Raw genomic sequence first — 21,410 nt, forward strand, 5'->3', positions numbered from 1 at the left:
CAATCATCACGTGTTCTTTCTAGTTTGTTTATTTATACTTTGTCAGGTAAAGATTAATAGTGCTTTACAACTCTGAAAATTGGCTCTCTCTAAAAATGGCATTTTGGATTTCCTTGTTTGTGTTTTAATCATTTCCATATAAAATTTCTGACTCTCTCTAAAAATGGCATTTTGGAGTTCCTTGTTTGTGTTTTAATCATTTCCATATAAAATTTCTTCAGTTTACAGGTTAAAAAAATGTCGAACTACCACTCGAACAAAATTGCCCTCAATACAGAAAGTCAAGATGGTATATGGCCTCCACATGCACTGTTGGCAATAATAAAGATTCTGCACACTAAAGTTTCTCATTTATTACATCTGTACAATGTCATTGTCTCTATAGGAGTTGTGTAGGTCAAAGTGGAGACAATTAGTGACCTTCTCTGGAATTTGCTTGCTCTGATTTTTGATTCATGGATACTCTGACTTTTGTTGGGCGTTTTACCCTTGCTTATGAAAACCAGTAGCCAAGGGAAGGGCACAACATCAATAGCTATCTGCATTGGCAAAAATGTTTTATATATCCATTTGGAGCAATGTTTCTGGTTATGTGTTCTTAGGTAGGAATCAATGGAAGTTCCACAGATCTGAAGGATTTGTATTGGAGTCAAAAATTTAGTTAGAATCTCTTAATTATGGTGAACCATAAAGCATCTCCACTTCACCTAATGAAAATACCACCTCAGTATTCCCATAAAGATTCCAACAGTGACACATACCTGAGACATGCTCATCTTAGCACATCATGAATCTGTTACCCTTTGTTACTCTTAATGTATAGTCATTTAAAGGTGCAGACAGTTTTGCTTTTGTTGCAAAATAAATTTATAATTCAGCAGGACCCCATTGAGGTTTAAATCCTACTCTTTTCTAGATTTCAGTTGTTTGCATATCAGCTATGCTGTCACTGAATTTGCAATAAATCACATTAGCGTAGAGGGCACTAGGAGCAGGAAGCAGAGGTGTGGGAGGTTGGTCAGGAGTGGGGAGAAGAGGTGGTGGATGTAGGCTGATTAGGAACTGAGGTTGGTGGGGCGAAGGAGCTGGGAGTGGCATAGATGGGATAGAAACCAGGGGGCGGAGCCAGGATGACAGATGTGTTGGACAAGAGCAGAGTTAAAAGAACACTGCCCTACAGAACCTGAAATTGAAGACAGTCCTGAGTCTCTACAATCCTCTGCTGTCAGCAAATAGCTGTGAATCCCACTTGCAAAGTGAGTGTCTCATTCCCCTCTAGTGATTGGCCCACCATAGATAACCACTTACTACAGCTGCCATTTACTCTATTATCTCAGGTGATCTGTGCTGTGAATCTAAAAGTTTGTACCCTGCTGATCATCCAAGTTGGAAATCAGTAGGGTTCCATAGGATGGAATTTTTGTTTTTTTCAGGTTTTTTTTTTTCTTTTTTTAAATTAGGAAATGACATTAAAAATACCTTAATTTTAAAAAGGTGTTAAGATTGCAATGTCAAGTTTTTTGGGATGCAGTATAATATAAATAAAATGTAAATAAAAAGCAGTTAGAGGAGGATCGGATCTATGCAAGTAATTGTGCTGAAATTAATTTATGTAGTTGATCCTTATCCAGCTATTCAGTTGATGAAGAATACAAGGGGGCACATAAGAGGACAGCAAGTTACCAACTCACTCTTATTTTTCTGTGTCCTGAACTTTCATTCAAATTGACCATTGCTTTTGCTGAGACAGTCCTAAGTATTGGAGGGAATTCCATTAGAGGCAAACATTCTCACATCAGCTGGTTAAGGAAACAACGTGTGCAAGTAAGCTTTGAGATTGTTGTATAGTGTTAGGTTACAGTGAAGACACTTCAAAGAAACCCATTGGCATTGTTTTGATATGGTAATTAAGATAAAGACTTACATTATTGTGGTACTATGCCTACTGTATACCAGGAAAAAACATAGTGTCTCCTAAGTGTTTCACAATCAATCTGAAACCTACCTGCAATGTTTAATTTTCTACTCCAAATTCACAATGCCATATAACATCCCACTCCTAGCTGGTTCTTTAAAACAGTTTGGTTCTCCCTTGGGTGCTTGCTCATGTCCATTCCAATATAGGTGAGTGCACGCTACAGTGCACAGGTTCCTGGAACTTTTTTCCCCTTAGCAGACCCCGTAGGGTTGGCGCTGGTGCCCCCTGGAGTCCTGCGCACATGCCATGGTATATGAGGCACCGCTGACCCTACGGCCCCTCAGTTCCTTCTTTCTGCCCGTGACGGTTGCTGGAACGTCTCTTGCTTCTCGCAAGTACCATTCCCCTTGTTGAACTTTGTTGTTGTTGCATAGTTAGTTAAGTTCTGTTAAGTGGAGTCGTTTAGTAATAGATTAGAAAGCCCTCCGGGGCTTACGGTGGCCGGGCCATGCCCGGGTCACCTGGCTTTAAGCCATGCACCTCCTGCAGGAAGGCTTTCCCGCTTAGGGACCCTCATGATCGTTGTCTTAAGTGCCTGGGAGAGCAACACTGGAGGGAAAAATGTAAAATTTTTAAGTCTTTTAAGCCAAGGACCCAGAAAGACCAGGACAGTTGGCTAAAAGTCATTCTAATGGAAGCAGCACTCTGCCCATCCTCAGAGCTGCCTCGATCCACCTCGACACCGAGCGCTCCTCAGTGCAGAGCACACCACTGGCACCGGAGTCTACCCGGCGCAGAGAAACATCCCCAGTGCCAAAGAAGAAAAAGCGGCAGTGCACGGAGCGCACACATTCCCCTGCGCCTCCGGTACGGGCGGGGTCGAGTACGGAGGTGCACCAGCCACAGCCTGTCGAGCTTGCTCCGGGACCTGCATCTCCGAGCAGGGAGCCTCTCCCAACTCCTGGGAGTCGGGGAGTGCCCCTGCAAATGCTGTCAACACTGGAGGCTTGTCGGGCAGCAAGAGTCCTGATGGCCTTGCCCATGCCTCCACCACCACTCCCCTGCCGAGGGAGAGAGGACTGGTTTCCCAGGGCAAGCCCGCACTGGGTCCCCTCAAAGGCTGGTTGAGACCCCGGCAGGGGTGGAAAAGTCTCCCGCCAGACGGCCACCGAGGCTAGAGCGTGGAGGCTCCTCTGCCAGCAGCTCCGAGTCCAACCCGTCGAGCCGATCCTCCCCATAGCACCGAAGTCGGTCCCCAACGCTGGAGGCAACAAAGTCAAGGTGGCGCCACCCAAGGGCCGCCTTGCAGCACAGGGACAGTTCATGTTCCCAGTCCCTGGTACTGAGCCGTTTATCCACGACTAGGCGGCACCGGACCCCGTCACCGGCGCGGAGCCCAGCACCGAAGGGCTCGCCCACTCCGGCACGATGCAGATCCCGGTCGTCAGAGTCAGGTTCGGCACCGCGAGGCTCTCAGTGGCACCGCTCCCATTCCCCTAGGGGGAAACAGCACCGGAAGTTGTCTGTGCCGAGATGATGGGCATCCTCATTGAGCTCCTTGGAGCGCGCCTCCAGCCGTCGGCACCATTCGAGGAGATGGCAGCAATCCTCGTCCGGCACTTCAGAGTTGTCAAGAGGACGGTTCCCGGCATGGAGTGGCACCAAGGGCCAGAGGCGAGCTTGGCGCTGCCGCTCTAGTGACTCAGGATCCCGAAAGAGCAGGGACGCTCGGGGGACCAGCTTATGCCCCCATAAGGTTCCTCAGCTGGTGCCGATGCCAGCCCCTGGTTTGCCCCAGGGTCAATGGCAATGGCCTTACTGGGGTCCATGGGGAGTTCAGATGGGGCCAGGGATAGTGTCCGTCCCATCATCAGGGGTCCATTTGGTGCCCCCTTCACTCGACAAAGCACATAAAGGCCCATTCCTTGGACGAGGAATTGGACCCAGGGGAGGGACCCTCTACGGGGGCACTCCACCGGCAGGGATGAGCGGTCACGGTCCTCCTCCTCCTTTCCAGATGAAGCAGCCTCCAGGGACCACATGGCGCGACTGAGGGACTTCAGGGTGTACCAGGAGCTGCTGAACATGGTGGCCTCTAATTTAAACTTAGAGGTCAAGGAATTAGTAGAGGAGGAAGATACCCTCTTCAACGTACTGGGGGCAGAAGGCCCATCAAGGGTAGCCCTGCCAGTACATGACAGGATCCTTAAACTTGCCAAGGCTCTGTGGCAAACCCCTGCCTCGGTCGCTCCTACAGCCAAGGGGGCCAAGAAAAAATACTACATCCCGGCGGAGGGATTTGAGTTCCTCTTTATCCACCCAGCCCTGTAAACCTTGGTGGTGGATTTGGCCAACCAGCAGGACAGACGGGTATCAGGGGTCCACTCCCAAAAACAAGGACAACAAAAAACTGGACTTGTTTGGGAGAAAGGTTTATTCGACTGCGGCACTGCAGTTTTGAATTGCTAACCACCAGGCCCTGCTGGGCAGGTATAACTTTAATCTATGGGACTCCCTCAGGTGGTTTGCTGAGGCGTTGCCCCAAGACCAGGCCGCAGACTTCGCCACGGTCCTTGATGAGGGGATCACAGTGGCTAGGGCGGCGCTTCAAACCTCTAGTGACGCCGCAGAGTCAGCGAGCAGGGCCATGGCCTCCGCCATCACCATGAGGCGGTGCTCGTGGCTGCAATACTTGGGGCTCTCCCAGGAGGTGCAGCAGTCCATTCAGGACCTCTCCTTTGACAGGTCAGGCCTGCTTTCTGACAAAACTGACATGAAGCTGCACGGCCTTAAAGAATCAAGGGCCACACTTCGCTCCTTGGGCCTGTATACGCCCCAGGCTTTGAGGCGGCAGTCACGGCCCCAGGTTCAGCAACAACCTAGACCACCGCCTAGGCCCTTTCAGCCCAATAGGGGCAGGGACAGAAACGGGGTTCGGAAGACGAAATTGGCCCCCTAGCTCATTCCCAGCCTCCCAGCAAGGGCCCCCCAAGGGCTCGGGCAATAAGAGGAGGCAATTTTGATGTTGCACCCAAGGGTGGTACCCCTACTGTCTCTCTAGATCTGCCCCGTCCTTTCCTGGACAAATTAAGGTCCTTCTACAACGAATGGGCAAGCATTACATCGGACCGTTGGGTCCTCGGGATAGTTCTCAAGGGATATGCCCTGCAATTTACGTCTCCCCTCCCGCCCCAACAACCCTCCCTCTCCATCCCTCTTCAGAGACCCCTCTCATGAGCAACTCCTCTTGCAGGAGGTAGTCACCCCTCCTTGACATGGGGTGGTGGAAATGGTCTCCAAAAATGAGAGGGAGAGGATTCTATTCCAGGTATTTCCTCATCCCCAAAGCGAAGTGGGGTCTAAGACCTATATTAGACCTGCACCGTCTAAACAAATACATCAGGTGACTGAGGTTTCACATGGTCTCCCTAGCCTCCATTATCCCTGCTTTAGATCCAGGATATTGGTATGCCGCCCTCGACCTGAAAGACGCATTCTTCCATGTATCTATCCTTCCCAGCCACAGGCATTTCCTTTGATTTATGGTGGCTGGTTTCCATTACCAATTTACAGCCCTCCCTTTGGCCACTCTTTGGCCCCCAGGGTATTCACCAAATGTATGGTGGTAGTGGCTGCCCACCTGAAGCGCAGAGGTGTGCATATTTTCCCTTACCTGGATGATTGGTTAATCAGGGGCAGGTCCAGGTCCCATGTGTAGGACAGTGTGACCCTCACATGTGCCACATGCAGTAGGCTGGGTCTGCTCATAAACGAGCAGAAATCAACTGTAACCCCGGTGCAGCGCACAGAGTTCATCGGGGCCACCCTGGACGCTTCCCAGGCCAGAGCCTTCCTCCCGCAACCTTGGTTCGAGGCTATCGCTGTGATTATCGCCCAGCTGCACCAGTGCCCCATGACAACAGCCAGGCACTGCCTTCAGCTGTTAGGCCACATGGCAGCATGCACGTACATAGTGCAGCTAGCTCGCCTCAGGCTCAGGCCGCTCCAGGCTTGGTTGGCTTCAGCATACGTGCCGAGCAGACACCCCTTAAACAGGGTGGTCATGGTCCCCCCATCCGTCCTAGCTTCCCTGAACTGGTGGCGGACCCCCAGGGCACTGTTGATATAGCCCCATCGGTCACCCTGATCTCCAATGCCTCGGATGTTGAGTGGGGAGTCCACATCAGCGCCAACATGGGCACTCAGGGGCTCTGGAACGGGGAGGAGAGGCGCCTGCACATCAATGTAAAAGAGCTCAGGGCCGTCAGACAAGCATGCAAGGTGTTCCTCCGATTCCTGGCAGGCAGGGTGGTGCAGGTGCTGATGGACAACACCACAGCCATGTTTTATATAAATAGGCAGGGGGGCGCGCGCTCCTCGGCCCTCTGCCAGGAAGCCATGTGCCTGTGGGACTTTGCAGTGAGGCACAACTTTCATTTGTCTGCCTCTCACCTCCCAGGGGTGAGAAATGACGGGGAAGATAGCCTCAGCAGGTCGTTTCTACCCCACCACGACTGGTCGTGGCACCCAGAGGTAGTGACTTCCATCTTCCGCAAGTGGGGTGTTCCCCACCTGGACTTGTTTGCGTTGTCCTGGGACAAGAAGTGCCCGAAGTTTTGCTCGCTCCGGGGTCACGAGCCAGGCTTGATATCAGATGCGTTCCTCATCGAATGGATGAATGGACCCTCATGTACGCGTTCCCCCGCATTCTGCTCTTGCCCAAGATTCTCTTGAAAATCAAGAGGGACAGGGCAGATATGATACTCATCGCCCCAGCTTGGCTGAGACAGCATTGGTTCTGTATGTTGCTGGACTTGTCGATCGCCCCGCCCATGGAGCTCCCGACACAACATGACTTGCTTTCCCAGGACTGTGGTCGCCTACTGCACCCGGACCTGGACTCCCTGCACCTCAGGACCTGGAGGCTCTGTGGCTGATGGAGGGAGAAAGAGCCTGCTTGGCGCAGATCCAGCAAATTGTGCTGGGCAGCAGAAAACCTTCAACACTGGTCGTGTATCGGGCTAAGTAGAAGCGGTTTACCTGCTGGGCGGAGTCCCGGGGTATTCCACCAAGCCTCTCTCCTATCCAGGCGATCCTGGAGTACCTGCTCCAGCTAAAGCTCCAGAGTCTGGCACTAACCTCGTTGAAGGTTCACTTGGCGGCCATTTCGGCCTTCCTTCAGCTGCTAGAGGGGAGATCCCTGTTCTCCCACTGCATGTCGGTCAGGTTCCTCAAGGGGGTGGAGAGGTTTTATCCACAGATCCGTGACCCGGTGCCTCCCTGAGATCTCAACCTGATCCTCTCTAGACTTACCGAGCCCCCCTTTGAGCCCATGGCTTCATGCCCTTTGCTCATCCTTACATGGAAGGTAGCCTTCCTGGTGGCCATTACCTTGGCTTGGAGGTTCTCCGAGATTAGAGCCTTGACCTCGGAGCCCCCGTATACAGTATTCTATAAGGATAAAGTTCAGTTGAGACCTCACCCAGCCTTCCTGCACAAGGTCGTCTCCCAATTTCATTATAACCAAGATAGTTTCCTCCCTGGGTTTTTTCCCAAACCCCACACAGTTCGGAGAAGGAGCGGAGATGGCACTCACTAGATGTGAGACGAGCCCTGGCCTACTACATCGAGAGGACGAAGCCGTTCTGGAAATCGACGCAGCTCTTCTTCACAGTGGCGGACCGGATGAAAGGATCACCTGTCTCCACCCAGCGCATCTGCATGGATCACCTCCTGCATCAAGTGCTGCTATGAGCAAGTGAATGCGCCACTTCTAGGTGTTATCACAGCGCACTCAACCAGGACTCAGGCATCCTCTGCAACTTTCCTGGAGATAGTGCCCCTGCAGGAAATCTGCAAAGCCGCCACCTGGTCATCGGTACACACCTTCACATCCCACTATGCCATTGTTCAGCTGGCGAAAGAGGACGCGGATTTCGGCAGAGCCGTGCTGAGGGCAGCTCACTGGTAACTCCTACCCACCTCCAAGGTATTGCTTTTTAATCACCTATATTGGAATGGACATGAGCAATAACTCGAAGGAGAAAACAAGGTTACTTACCAGTAACTGTTGTTCTTCGAGATGTGTTGCTCATGTCCATTCCACACCCACCCTCCGTCCCCACTGTCGGAGTTGGCAGAAAGAAAGGACTGAGGGGCTGTAGGGTCGGCAGTGCTTCATATACCACAGCATGCGCGTGGGACTCCAGGGGGCACCAGAGCCGACCCTACGGGATCTGTTAAGGGGAAAAAAGCTCCGGGAACCCATGCATGATGGCATGTACTCACCTATATTGGAATGGACATGAGGAACACATATCAAAGAACAACAGATACTGGTAATAACCTTGTTTTTCTCCAGCATTACTTCAGATTTAGATACATGATATTATTCAAATAAAAAATTATTTTTGTATTATCTTGTTGGCTTGTTTTATTGTATGTACATTATATCCCACGTGTGCTTGATATGGACTGAGTTGTAACTCTCGGATCTAGAAAAATAAACGTCTTTGTTTCTTGCAGGACTTATAATTTCTCTACAGCTTCTTCGTGGGGACATGGAGCAGATTCGAAGGGAGAACCCCATGATCTTTAACAGGGGTGTGTCTGTTACCAGAAAACTCGGTTTCCCCGATGTCATAATGCCAGGTAGGCAGATCACTCCTAACTATAAAATGCAGGTGCTATTGTTCAGTCTTTCTTAAGCACTAATAACTGGGATGGTTTTTCACTTAAGGATGGACAATAATGTAAGAGATGCCTTGGAAATTTCCAGATTACAAATTCCAGATTGCACTAAAGCATGGGCAATGCGTGTACTCCCCCTTCAGGGAGGCTAGCCCCCTGCCTCTCCCTTTCTGCTAGGTCCCTGCCCGGCCTCTTCTGCCCAAGGCCCAACCCCCATTCCGTCACCCAATCTGCCCCTTCCACCCCCTGGCCTGGAAAGACTGTGCTGATGAATTAACATTTATGGCTGGTGCAACCTCACCAGGCAGTCTTTATAGAAACCATAGTGAAAAGCTCAACATAGGTTAGGTGGGAAGTATTTTTAGAAAATCTAGTGTAAATGATATGATCAGAAGTTTAGAACTATATATATTTTAACTCTCTTGAAAGTACCAGGACTTCTTTCCTTAAGATAGGGGTGTGTATAGCAGGTTCACACTTTTTAAAGCGAAACAAATTACTAGAGAAAAAATTAATCATTTGAAAAACAGAATTTGATAATGGAAACTAACATTTTGCTTTAAAATTGCATTGTATTTGTGTGGAGCAGGAGGGGGAGAAGGAGAATGAGAGGTAGAGGGAGGGAGGAGGATGAGGACATATGGATGTTAACCTTCAAATTCTATATTTTGATAATTACATGGGAATTTAAGAAGACACCATTTCAAATTAAAACTGTTTTATCCATCACAAAAATCATTTATAAATCTGAATAAAGCTAAAGAAATGGAATTAGTTGACAAACATTTAATCTGAATGTCTTTTTTTTTTTTTTTTGTGAATTTACCAAAGACATTTTTTGGCCTAAGAACGTGCCAAATAATTTCACTTATTTAACTGTATTCTAAACCTGTGTTCTACAAGCCAGGCCCAATGGCATGATGGTAGCATATCACTCTGTGGTCTGCTATGCAAGAGGTTTTATATCAGAATAAAATCATAACTCCTGCTCAGTGGACTACTGTACTTGACATCAGGGCCAAAATTTTTGAAAATTCAGTGCTTAAATCCATATTTTGACACCTGAATAATTGGCCTGATTCTCCTCCATGAATAGCTCATGTGTATCCCCACTCTTGGGTATGTGGAACTGCCCCTTTGTTCCTTCAGATTACTAAATGTGTACCAGGTTCAAAGAATAGCTTAATGGCCTCAATGCTTCCCCCATTGTTTTCGCTCTTCTTGGGGCACCAGCCTGCTTCGGGGGCTGTCATAAAGTGAGTGTTGCCCTGACTCCTCCATGCCTCTCCTCTTTTAAGCAGTTTGCTTTCCAAGGGGTATGAGGGAGTCTAAGCCTACGAGGTTCCCTTTCTAATAGTAACAACCCAGTCTGCAAATCTTGTAGACTCTTTGTGGCTTATGGGGATAAGTCTAGCAGTCAGTCCATCTCAACACAAAAGCTGTCCAAATGTCTAAGGTTATGGGTACATTATTGTGACTTTGCCGGTGTTCAGCCACCTGGAGACATCAGGCATATTGAACTAAAATTAAAGCAGGTTCTACAGTATGTCTTCACAGTGTTTCCATCATTAAGATATGCAAGGCTGTAACTTTCAGCTCCATATCCATCTTTATTCTACTGTCCTCCCTTAACTTGGCATCTAGTGCTCAATTCAAGAGAGCCTGTCCTGCATCGTCTTTCCTCAGAGACTGCTGCTTGTTAATCTCCCTCAAGAGGGAATCCATATGGTCAATCCTTAAAGGAGAAAAAACATTTACATACCAGAGTAACTGTAGTTCTTTGAGATGACTGTCTATATGGATTCACATTCCCCTTGCCACTTTGGAGTCTCTTATTAAGGATTCCTGAATTTAAAGAAAGATACAGAGGAGCAGTTATCAGTGAGTGGAGGAGGTTGGGTGCAACCAAAGCCTCATCAGACAGTGATAACTAAAAGGTCCAAACTTGTTCCCCAGGCGTGTGCATCTCCCCAGAGTTTGGGCCTACATGGGCAGTCATCTTGAAGGACCACAGTTATTATAGTAAATGACTGTTTCTTTTTTAGAGGTGCTGAAGACCAGAACTCTGTTAAGTCCAATGGTGGCTGCAGATGTTCTGCATATCTGAAAATTAGGCCTCTTATTTAGGTGCCTAAATGTGGGAATTAGGTGCCTGACTTTAGGCACTCACATTTGAAAAAATTGGCTCAGGTATTTCAGATATGGAGAAAAGCACATTGGACACCCCCTGATAACCAGTGCCCTTCTCAGAGGAGTTCGCACACATTCCCTCCTAGATAAATAGTAAATATAAAGGAGCACATGACCAACAATCATAAGTGAAGTTATGCATGATGTAAACACTTGACTACCTGGACAACTCCCCACCAGCAAAATTGGTATACTAAAAAAATAAAAGAATTTCAGTGTGGCAGGTTAGTGCCCCTTCAACTCTGGAGATCTATGTTTTTACAAGGTAAATTTGTGTTTGATCTCATCCAGTCCATAGCAGATATTTATCCATCTCATGAGTTTGACACAGTTGTTGGAGTTTGTTTAGAAGAGATCCAGTATTAGAGTGCTAGGGATAGTATAAATCAGGATTGAATTAGGAGAACTATGAGAATAAAGATTGCATAATATCTGGTTCCAGTGTTATCACTGCCAAATTCAAAAGTCTTCATTTCCTAACAATTTTATTTGTATTTTCAGTGATTTAGAAAAGACTTTACTGGTTACCAAGTCAAAACCTTTTGCGTGCTTTTGGTAGCTCTCAGGCACATCCACTTATTTGTTAACACTCCTTCAGTCTGCTTCCTCCTCACTTTACTTCAGAGCTGTTGCTCTCTTATTAAAAACAAGGTTTCTTCTATCTGAAACCATCAGTAGTTAGAACAAAGATTTATATCAGAATCATACTTTGCAAATGGATGCATGTTTTCTAAAGGTGACGGACAAAAGAGGATTAATAACCATGTAGAGGCTGTGTCACCTAATGTTGCTCAAATACACTGATCAGACTGTTCATCTAAAAACTGTCAACAGATAGCAAATAACTTTAATGTATTCAAACACATTTCAGATGAAATTTCCTTATCAGTTTTTAACATTCTTTTCTCTTCCTTTCTTTATGAGGAGTCAGCAAGTTCCCTTTGCCCCGAGACATCTAAACATTAAAATTCTAAGGGAACTACTTTTCTCCCGGTTTCCATTCTCCCTCCCTCGCTTTTTTAATGGCAGTGGTGAGGATTCTTTTAGTTAAGCTCCTCCTCCCCCATCAACCAAACATCTTGACTGATATCCAGCAATCCTTAGGGAACAGAGGTACTGGAACCTGTCAAGTCCTGCATATATGTCCTTCATAGCTATGCAGAGCATTGCTAAAGCTTATTAGGACAACCATGTCTGTTTCCATTTTAAACTTAGAAGTTCTGAGATTTTCATTGTGTTGTCATCTGAGAAGAGCATCCTGGTGAATTTATTGCTCTTCTATGTCCTTGTGAATCAGAAGGGATTCAGTCAAACCAGCCATATGGAGTTTCTTTTGAAATTGGTATTGGATTTAAGAACGTCCATTTAATCCTGACAATTTTACCTTTCCCCAGAGATAAAAGTAATGAGGCATGTGCTGCTTCCCTTTTGGATTGCAACTTTATTTGTATACAGAACTTGCTGATCAGAAATCTGTTGCATAGGCATGGCGTTTGTCAGTTTCCCAAAGGACATCCCTTCCCTTCCCTATGTGCTGATAAGTATTCTGTCTTTTACTTTGATCCTCTGATGAAAAGTGCATGCTTCATCTTTTACTTGTGAGTGATGTTTCTCTTTCTCTCTCTCTCTCCCTCCTCTGTCTAATTTTCCTGGTTCCTCTCTTTACTTTTCCTTCATTCTCTCCCCTTTCTTTCTGATGCAGAGATGAAGATAGTTGGGTGTAAGTTTCTGCCTTTCTGTGTAATGTCTGCTTATTGCTTGCTTTTTCACATCTTCATGTTTTTTTCATGGAATGTTGGGGATTGGTAAAAGTAACAAACCATAATAACATTGCAGGGAAGCTTTGGTAACAGATGGGCATTATCAGTGCATTATCAATCTTCCTTTGCACTAATGTATTCCAGTCAGAGTTGCTGGGTATAACAGGATCAGTCAGTATCACTGCTGAGAAAGCTTTGGGTATCAGTACTTTGAATGTTCACTAAGTCATGGCAAGAGAAACATTAATAACAGGATATAGCAGGGCTTGTCAGCTGTTCAGAACACAATTATGGGAAGAGGGTTAACAAGACTTAAAAAAAGGCATAATTGTCTAAAAATTTGTAAATAAGTGTTACAAAGATAATGAAAACCAATTTTCATTAGTCAAAAAAAATAATCAAGGTTTAAGATGGAGCAGATAAAATATTAGAAGAATCTGTTTATCTATAAAAACAGAAAAAAAAAAATGGAACAGGCTGTCAAGGAAGTTTCTGGAACCACTTAGGTGTCTTTTCTGTCCTTGAATATCCATATCTACACAGGAGGGATAATGAAACCAATCATTTATTGATGCAAGGGCATAGGCAGGACTATCCACTAGTGTGCCTTGCCCACCCTAAAGATAGAATCATGCAATCAGTTTAAAAGAGAAATCTTGTTGAAGGAGAGGGAATAGAGAGGTCAACTTTCTCCATATTTAATCTGGGAGCAAAACCATGGCACTAAAAACCAATATTTATGCAGGTATATTCTGCTGGCTCTATAAATCTATTTATAAATACCTTGGATATACAGGCCCAAAAATCTTTTATCAGAAAGCAGATTAATGGGATATTCTATCTTTCCCTGGTTCTCTTCAGAGGCAGAGGGAAATACAGCCTGACCATTTTCTTCACCGAAAGCCAGAGTGAACATCAAGGGTTAAAATGCATGTACTAATTCCACAAGTGATACTGTAATACAAAGAATAAATAATAATAGATGTTGTCTGTCCCCTTTCTACTTTCACATTGTTTCTGTTAACATTAATATAGTCTCATGCACATTTTTAGGAAAGAATAGGACTGATACTCATTTATGGTATGAAAAGTTCTATTTACACCAACTTTAAGGATTCTTTCACTGCCAAAACAGTGAAAAGAGGCCATAGTGTAAATGGGAATCAGGCCCAATGGATCCTTAACAGGTTTTCAGTCCTGATTGGAAGAACAAGGGAATAGTCATAAATCAGAAATAGCATGATATAGTATAAGAGAAACTTCGGCTTGATGCCCTATACATCATGTACATGTGATTTGTTACAAGAAAAATGAAGTGAGGCTCAAAAGATACACAATTTATGATCATACTGCTAACCACAGCCTGATTCTGTCATCCTTATGTATTTTGAAAATTACCATACTAAGTCAGTAGTTCTGTTTATTTCAATTGGACTATTCATGGATTTCAGGGTGGCAAAATCAGACTGTCTAAGATCAGAAACTAGTTGTGAGCCTTTTCAACTCATTACAGTGTAATATCTTGTGAAACTACTGCAGAAGCTGAGGTTTTGCAGGACAGATGGCAGTGGAGCTGTCCAACAAGAAAATGTCTGGTAAGCAAGTTTCTGGTTTAATATGATGCTCTCATGCATCGGGAGAGCTTGGCCATCAATACTATAAAAACCTAGACTCGGTATAGATAATGCACATGGTACATGCTTTCCATAATATTAATGCTTTAAATTTTATAACATAAATTTATGAAAGTTTGCTGACTTGGTGGACTGAGTCCCTTAGAAACTTAGACCCGGCTCCTCAGCTGATTTAAACAGATATAAGTCCATTGACATCAACTGAGATATGCTGATTTATACCAGCTGAGGATCTGAACCCTATTTTTTACATGTGGTGTGTGGTCTGGATTGATTGTTTCTCTGTTTTTTTATTTCAGAACCAGGGATCTGAAAAACAAATATATTTTGAATGCTCATCCTATCCCACCTTCTCTCCATGAGCACCAGGCATTCTTTTATAGAGAATAGAGGCCCAATCCTGCAAAATGCTTCCTATTGCTGAGCTCCAGTGACTTAAGATGCCGTGAAGTGTGCTCAATAACTCAAAGGATCAGACCTTACATAAATAGGGCCATTTCAACCGTTGGGCAGAAACAGACACATGTTAGTTTTTAATATATAGATAGTCCTTGATCCTCTGGCTTTGCAGGCCATGAGAGACTGGACTTTTTCTTAAAAAGTCCTGTAAAGACTCCCTGGGTAAATGCTCCTTGTTACTGAAATATTCCCAAATTACTCAGAAAGCTGGACACATCTAAGGTACAAATAGCAACTGGACTGAGCTGCCTTTTTTCCCAAATGGACATTGATGTATTAAGTCCATTTTAGAAGGCTGTAAAGCTGGAAAAAGCTGACTACTTTGTAAACAGATGTTGAGAGTCAAGACTTAAGGGTTTTATTTAAAGCTCTGTCTCTAGCTTGTTGTATGACCTGAACCTGTTTACCTCATTTTTCCCATTTGTAAAATAGGGATAATAATCATTCCTTCTTCTTCGAGTGCTTGCTCATGTCCATTCCACTATAAGCGAGTGCACGCCTCCGTGCATGGTTCCTGGAACATTTTTCCCCTTAGCAGATCCCGTAGGGCTGGCTCCGGCGCCCCCTTGAGTCCCACGCACATGCTGTGGTATATGAGGCACTGCCAGCCCCACACCCCCTCAGTTCCTTCTTTCCGCCCGTGACGATTGCTGGAACTAGCCTTGCTCTCAGCAAGTACTATTCCCCTTCTTTGAACTTTTTTGTTATTTTAAGTAGTTTAGTTAGTTAAGTAGCTGTTGAGTGTTGTTAAAAAGAGTAGCTAGAGATAAGGCAAGTCCCTGCAGGGACTTAGAGCGGCCAGGCTATACCCCAGTCGCAGGGATTCAAGTCGTGTGCCTCCCGCGAGAAAGCCTTCCCGCTCAGTGACCCCCACGACCGCTGCCTTAAGTGCTTGGGGGAGAGAGGCACACAGAAAAGAAAAGTGCAAGCTCTGCAGGGTTTTTAAACTGAGGACTCGGAAGGACCGAGAAATCCAGTTAAAAGCCCTGCTGATGGAGGCAGCGCTCTGACCGGCATGTGGGCTGCCCCACTCCACCTCGGCACCGAGTGTGACCTCGGTGCAAAGTGCACCGCCGGCACCAGCCTCGACTCGGCACTGCACACCATCACTGTCACCGAGGAGGAAGAGGGCACGTGCGGAGCACGGACACTCCCCTGCGCCATCGGTATGGGCAGGGTCGAGCATGGAGATGCACTGGACCCGGCCCTTTGAGTCTTCTCCAGTGCCTGCATCTCCGGTCAGGGAGGCTCCCCCCGACTCCTGGGAGTGGGAGAGTGCCCCTGCCGATGCTGTCGACACTGAAAACTTTTCAGGCAGCAAGAGCCTTGTTGGCCTTGCCTACGCCAGCTCCGTGCCCCCCCCCCACCCCCCTGGCCGAGGGAGAAGGGGCTGGTGTCACGGAGGAAACCCACGTTGGGTTCCCCTGAAGGCTGGAGGAGATCCCCAGTACAGGAAGGAAGATCTCCTGCCGGACAACCACTGGGGGTAGAGCAGAGACGCTCCCCCAGCAGTCGCTCCAGGTCGGTGTCGTCGAGCCGGCCTGCTTCAACTCGGTGCGGAGTCTCCCTCTCAGCGTTGACATCAATCCCCAGCACCGGAGGCAGCACAGGCCAGGAAGTGGAACCTGTCTAGGTCTGCCAGGCGGCGCTCGGACAGCTCCCGTCCCAGTTCCCCTGTGCCCACGCAGTGCAGAACTTGATTGCCATCGGAGGACCCAGCACTGTGCAGTCCACGACGTGGAACCTGGTCGCCGGAGTCCGGTTCGGCACAGAGGAGCTCGGAGTGGTGCCGACCTCGGTCACCAAAAGGGTCTGCAGGGCTGCACGGCAAGTGGTACCAAAAATCATCGGTACCGAGATGACGCTCCAGTACCTCTAGCTTTTGGGCGTGCACCTCCGTTCATCGGCACCGTTCGGAGGCATCGAGAGGGCATGCCCGGGACCGAGGATGTGCACAGCACCACCGATCTAGTGACTCAGGGTCTCCCAGTGGGGATAGCCATTGGGAGCGCCAATGCGCCCACAAAGCATCACAGCCTGTGGTGCACTCAGCCCCATGTTGGCCCCATGGTCAATGGCCACAGCTATGGCCATATTGGGCCCCATGGGGTATCCAGATGGGACCGGGGCCCTAATCCATCCTGTCATCAGGGGTGCAGTCTGTGCCTCCGGCACAGGAGAGGGCCCATAGACACCACTCCTCGTACGGGGAGTTGGACTCCATGGAGGGACCCTCAACAGGTGCAACCCTTCACCAGCAGTCCTCTTCCTCTTCACCAAATGAGGCAGTCTTCAGGGACCACTCGGCGCCACTGGAGGATTTCAGGTCGCACCAGGAGCTACTCAAGAGGGTGGCCTCCAACTTGGGACTGGAGGTGGAAGAGTTAGAAGAGGCCAAAGATAGCCTCTTTAACGTGCTGGCGGCAGCTGCCCCAGCGAGATGGCCCTCCTAGTCTACGAAAGGGTCATTAAAATTGTAAAGGCCCTGTGGCAAACCCCTTCCTCGATCGCCCCTACATCAAAGGTGGCTGAGAGAAAGTATTATGTCCCGGCCAAAGGGTTTGAGTATCTGTTCACTCACACTGCCCTAGGAACCTTGGTGGTAGATGCGGCTAACCAGCATGACAGGCAAGGTCAGCCAGGATCCACTCCCAAGAACAAAGACAACAAAAATCTGGATTTGTTTGGGAGAAAGATTTATTCCACAGCAAGCCTGCAGTTCAGGATTGCCAACCATCAGGCCCTCCTGAGGAGATACAATTTCAACTTGTGGGATTCCCTCAGACAGTTCGCTGAGGCCCTGCCCCAGGACCAGGCCACAGACTTTAACACCATTGTGGAGGAAGGAACCACGGTGGCTAGGGCAGCACTCCAGACGTCCTGTGACGCTGCTGACTCAGCGGGTAGGGCCATAGCTTCCACCGTCTCCATGAGAAGGTGCCCATGGCTGCAATCCTTGGGCCTGTCCCAGGAGGTGCAGCAATCATTTAAGGACCTCCTCTTTGATGGGTTGGCCCTATTCTCCGACCGGACCAATGCGAAGCTGCACGGTCTGAAGGACTCCAAGGCCACGCTTTGCTCCCTGGGCCTATACACGCCCCAGGCTTCCAGGTGTCAGTCACGGCCCTAGGTGCAGCAGCAGCCAAGGCTTCTGCCCAGGCCTTTTCAACTCTGTAGGAATAGAGACAGGAATAAGGGGGTTAGAAGGAGAAATCAGCCCCCCAGCTCATTCTCAGCCGCCCAGCAGGGCCCCCCCCAGGGGGTCGGGTAACCAGAGGAGACAGTTTTGATGGTGTGTCTGAGGGTGGTGCCCTGATTGCTCTCCTGGATCCGCCCCACCCCTTCCTAAACAGGTTAAGGCCCTTCTATTCCGAATGGGCAAAGATCACTTCTGATTGTTGGGTCTTTGGGATAGTCTCATGGGGCTGTGCTCTACAGTTTACATGTACCTCTCCCCAAACAACCGTCCCTCTACGTCCCTCTCCAGGGACCCCTTTCACGAGCAGCTCCTCTTGCGGAAAGTGGACACCCTCCTCAACATAGGAGCGGTGGAAATGGTCCCTCAAGGCAGAAGGGGTTATATTCGAGGTGCTTCCTCATCCCCAAGGCGAAGGGGGGTCTGAGACCAATATTAGACCTGCGTCGTCTAAACAAATATGTCAAATGACTCAGGTTCCGCATGGTCTCCCTAGCCTCCATAATCCCTTCCCTGGATCCAGGAGACTGGTATGCTGCCCTCGACCTCAAGGACGCATACTTTCATGTGTCTATCCTCCCCAGCCACAGACGTTTTCTCTGTTTCACGGTGACAGGCTCCCACTACTAGTTCACAGCCTTGCCCTTTGGCCTGTCTTTGGCTCCAAGGGTGTTCACCACGTGCATGGCGGTAGTGGCTGCCCACCTGAGACAAGGAGGTGTGCAAATTCTTCCGTATCTGGACGATTGCCTGATCAGGGGCAGGTCCAAGTCCCAAGTGCAGGAGAGCGTGACCCTCACTTGCTCCACGTGCAGCAGGCTGGGACTGCTCATAAACGAGCAGAAGTCCACACTAACCCCAGTGCAATGCATAGAATTCATTGGGGCCACCCTGGACACTTCCCAGGCCAGAGCCTTCCTGCCTCAGCCACATTTCGAGGCGATGGTCTTTATCATCTCCCAGCTGCACCGGTGCTCCATGACAACAGCCAGGCACTGCCTACAGCTGTTAGGCCACATGGCGGCCGGCACGTATGTGGTGAGACTAGCTCGCCTGAGGCTCAGACCACTCCAGGTATGATTGGCCTCAGAATATGTGCCGAGCAGACACCCATTGCACCGGGTGGTCACAGTTCCCTCGCCCGTCTTAGCCTCCCTAAACTGGTGGTGGACTCTCAGGATAGTGATGAAGGGCGTTCTGTTCAGGGAACTGGTCCCGTTGGTCACTCTAATTTCTGACGCATCGGACATAGGATGGGGAGCCCACATCAGCGCCAACCTAGGCACTCAGGGGCTCTGGTCAGGCTCCTGCACATCAACATGAAGGAGCTGAGGGCCATTTGCCTAGCGTGCAAGGTGTTCCTCCGATTCCTGACAGGCAGAGCGGTGTAGGAGCTGATGGACAACACCGCAGCCATGTTTTAAATAAACAGGCGGCGGGGAGCGCACTCCTCGGCCCTGTGCAAGGAAACTACCCATCTGTGGGACTTTGCCGTAAGGCATGATTTCCACTTAACTGCCTCTCACCTCCTGGGAGTGAGGAACGACAAGGTGGATTGCCTCAAGAAGTTGTTTCTACCCTGCTATGACTGGTTGTTGCATCCAGAGATGTTGGCTATGATCTTACAGAAGTGGGGTGTTCCCCAACTAGACCTATTCGCATTGACCTGGAACACGAAGTGTCCGAGGTTCTGCTCACTCTGGGGTCGCGAGACTGGGTCGATTTCCGACGCGTTCCTCATCGACTGGACGGGGACCCTCATGTACGCGTTTCCGCCCATTCCGCTCCTGTTCAAGGTCCTGCTGAAAATAAAAAGGGACATGGCGGATGTTATACTCATCGCTCCGGCCTGGCCGAGACAGCATTGGTTCAGCATGCTGCTGGACCTCTCCATCGCCCCACCCCTGGAGCTCCCGAGACGGCACGACCTTCTCTCCCAGGACCATGGTCGCCTGTTGCACCCGGACCTGGACTCTCTGCACCTCACAGCCTGGATACTCTGTGGCTGACGGAGGGAGAGAGAGCCTGCTCGGTGCAGGTCCAACAAGTCCTGGTTGGCAGCAGGAAACCTTCCACACAGGTCACGTACCTGGAACCATCACAGCGCACTCAACCAGAGCTAAAGCCCCGTCTACAGCCTTGCTGGAGAGAGTGCCCCTGCAGGACATCTGCAAAGGTGCCACCTGGTCATCGGTGCATACCTTCATGTCCTACTACGCCATTCTCCAGCAGGCAAGAGAGGACGTGGGATTCGGCAGAGCAGTGCTGAGGGCAGCTCACCAGTAACTCCTACCCATTTTCAAGGTGTTGCTTGTTAGTCATCTATAGTGGAATGGACATGAGAAAGCACTCAAAGAAGAAAACAAGATCACTTACCAGTAGCTGATGTGTTGCTCATGTCCATTCCACTCCCAGTCCCCGCTGCCAGAGTTGGCAGAAAGAAGGGACTGAGGGGGCGTAGGGCCAGCAGTGCCTCATATACTGAAGAAGGTGCATGGGGCTCCAGGGGGCGCCAGAGCCGGCCCTACGAGATTTGCTAAGGAGAAAAAAGTTCCAGGAACCGTGCATGGAGGCGTGCACTCACCTATAGTGGAATGGACATGAGCAACACATCTCGAAGAACATCAGTTACTGGTAAGTAACCTTGTTTTTCCTCAAAGGGTCATTGTAAGGGTTAGATAAACATTTCTGAGATCCTTTAATGGAAAGTGCTACATAAATACAGACTGTTACTATAAAGTAGGATTACTACGTGGCCAGAACATCATGGTAAAGCCTTTTAACAGAGAACATGAAAATCCCTTTAGCAAAAATCTCCTCCTTACTTTAATAGATGCCAGCTACTAAGTTCTCTCTCAACTGGTCATATTTTAAAGATATTTTCAGCTTGAAGCCTTTAAAACAAACGATGAGCACTAGCAATTTTCAAACGTGCTGCAGTGCATTTCTCAATTTCTGATACTTTTAGGCAAATAGAAAACCAATACATAGTTATAGCAGCTTTTCATGGCATTTTTAGGTTAGAAGGCAGAGGATTTCATTTTCATATAAGTGAAGTTGCCAAAGCTAGTGTGGCGGGGTGGGCCTACTCCACCCTGTGGGTCCTGCACTTTTCCGGCCACGTTGGTGGTGCGGCTGGGAGGGGAGCAGGGGGAGGGAGGCCCGGTCCCGCCCTCTACCCTTGGCCCTGACCCAGGGCCCCTGCAAGGAGTGGTCTCACACTGCTTAGTCCCTGAGACCGACTATCTTCCCTGGGTCGCCTGTCCACGGCCCCAATGCTTGTGTCCTGCTCCCTGGTACCGATGTGAAGGGTTGTTCTGCCTTCCCCAGCTAGACCCTTTCTGTCTCCGGTTTGGTGGCAGCAATGGATGGTAGTCCCAAGCTCTAGCTTCTGCGGCAGGGCAGGGCAGGGCAGGGCAGGGCAGGGCGGCTCTGCTCCCCTTTGCTCTGATCTGCTTTCTCTACTCTGGCTATTAACTCCCTTTCAGCCCTTTTGGCCTGCCTGGATTTGAGGCTTTTAACTGCTGGGGCAGTTACTTTGATAGGCTCCAGGTGGCCTAATT

The 21,410-nt window shown here is 48.6% G+C and overlaps 1 protein-coding gene across 1 annotated transcript in view; it reads left to right on the top strand.

The window, feature by feature from the left end:
* The window catches only part of DOCK3 (dedicator of cytokinesis 3), a 460,968-nt gene that overhangs the window by 306,379 nt on the left and 133,179 nt on the right, over nucleotides 1–21,410 (top strand). Inside the window, 1 exon segment of the mRNA XM_067568165.1 lies at nucleotides 8,444–8,569. Coding sequence (XP_067424266.1) covers nucleotides 8,444–8,569 — 126 coding nt within the window.

The sequence above is a fragment of the Emydura macquarii genome, unplaced genomic scaffold (genome assembly GCF_026122565.2).
Source record: "Emydura macquarii macquarii isolate MOO-44397 ecotype Brisbane River unplaced genomic scaffold, CSIRO-AGI_Emac_v2 contig_2846, whole genome shotgun sequence".
NCBI classification, from domain to species: Eukaryota; Metazoa; Chordata; order Testudines; family Chelidae; genus Emydura; species Emydura macquarii.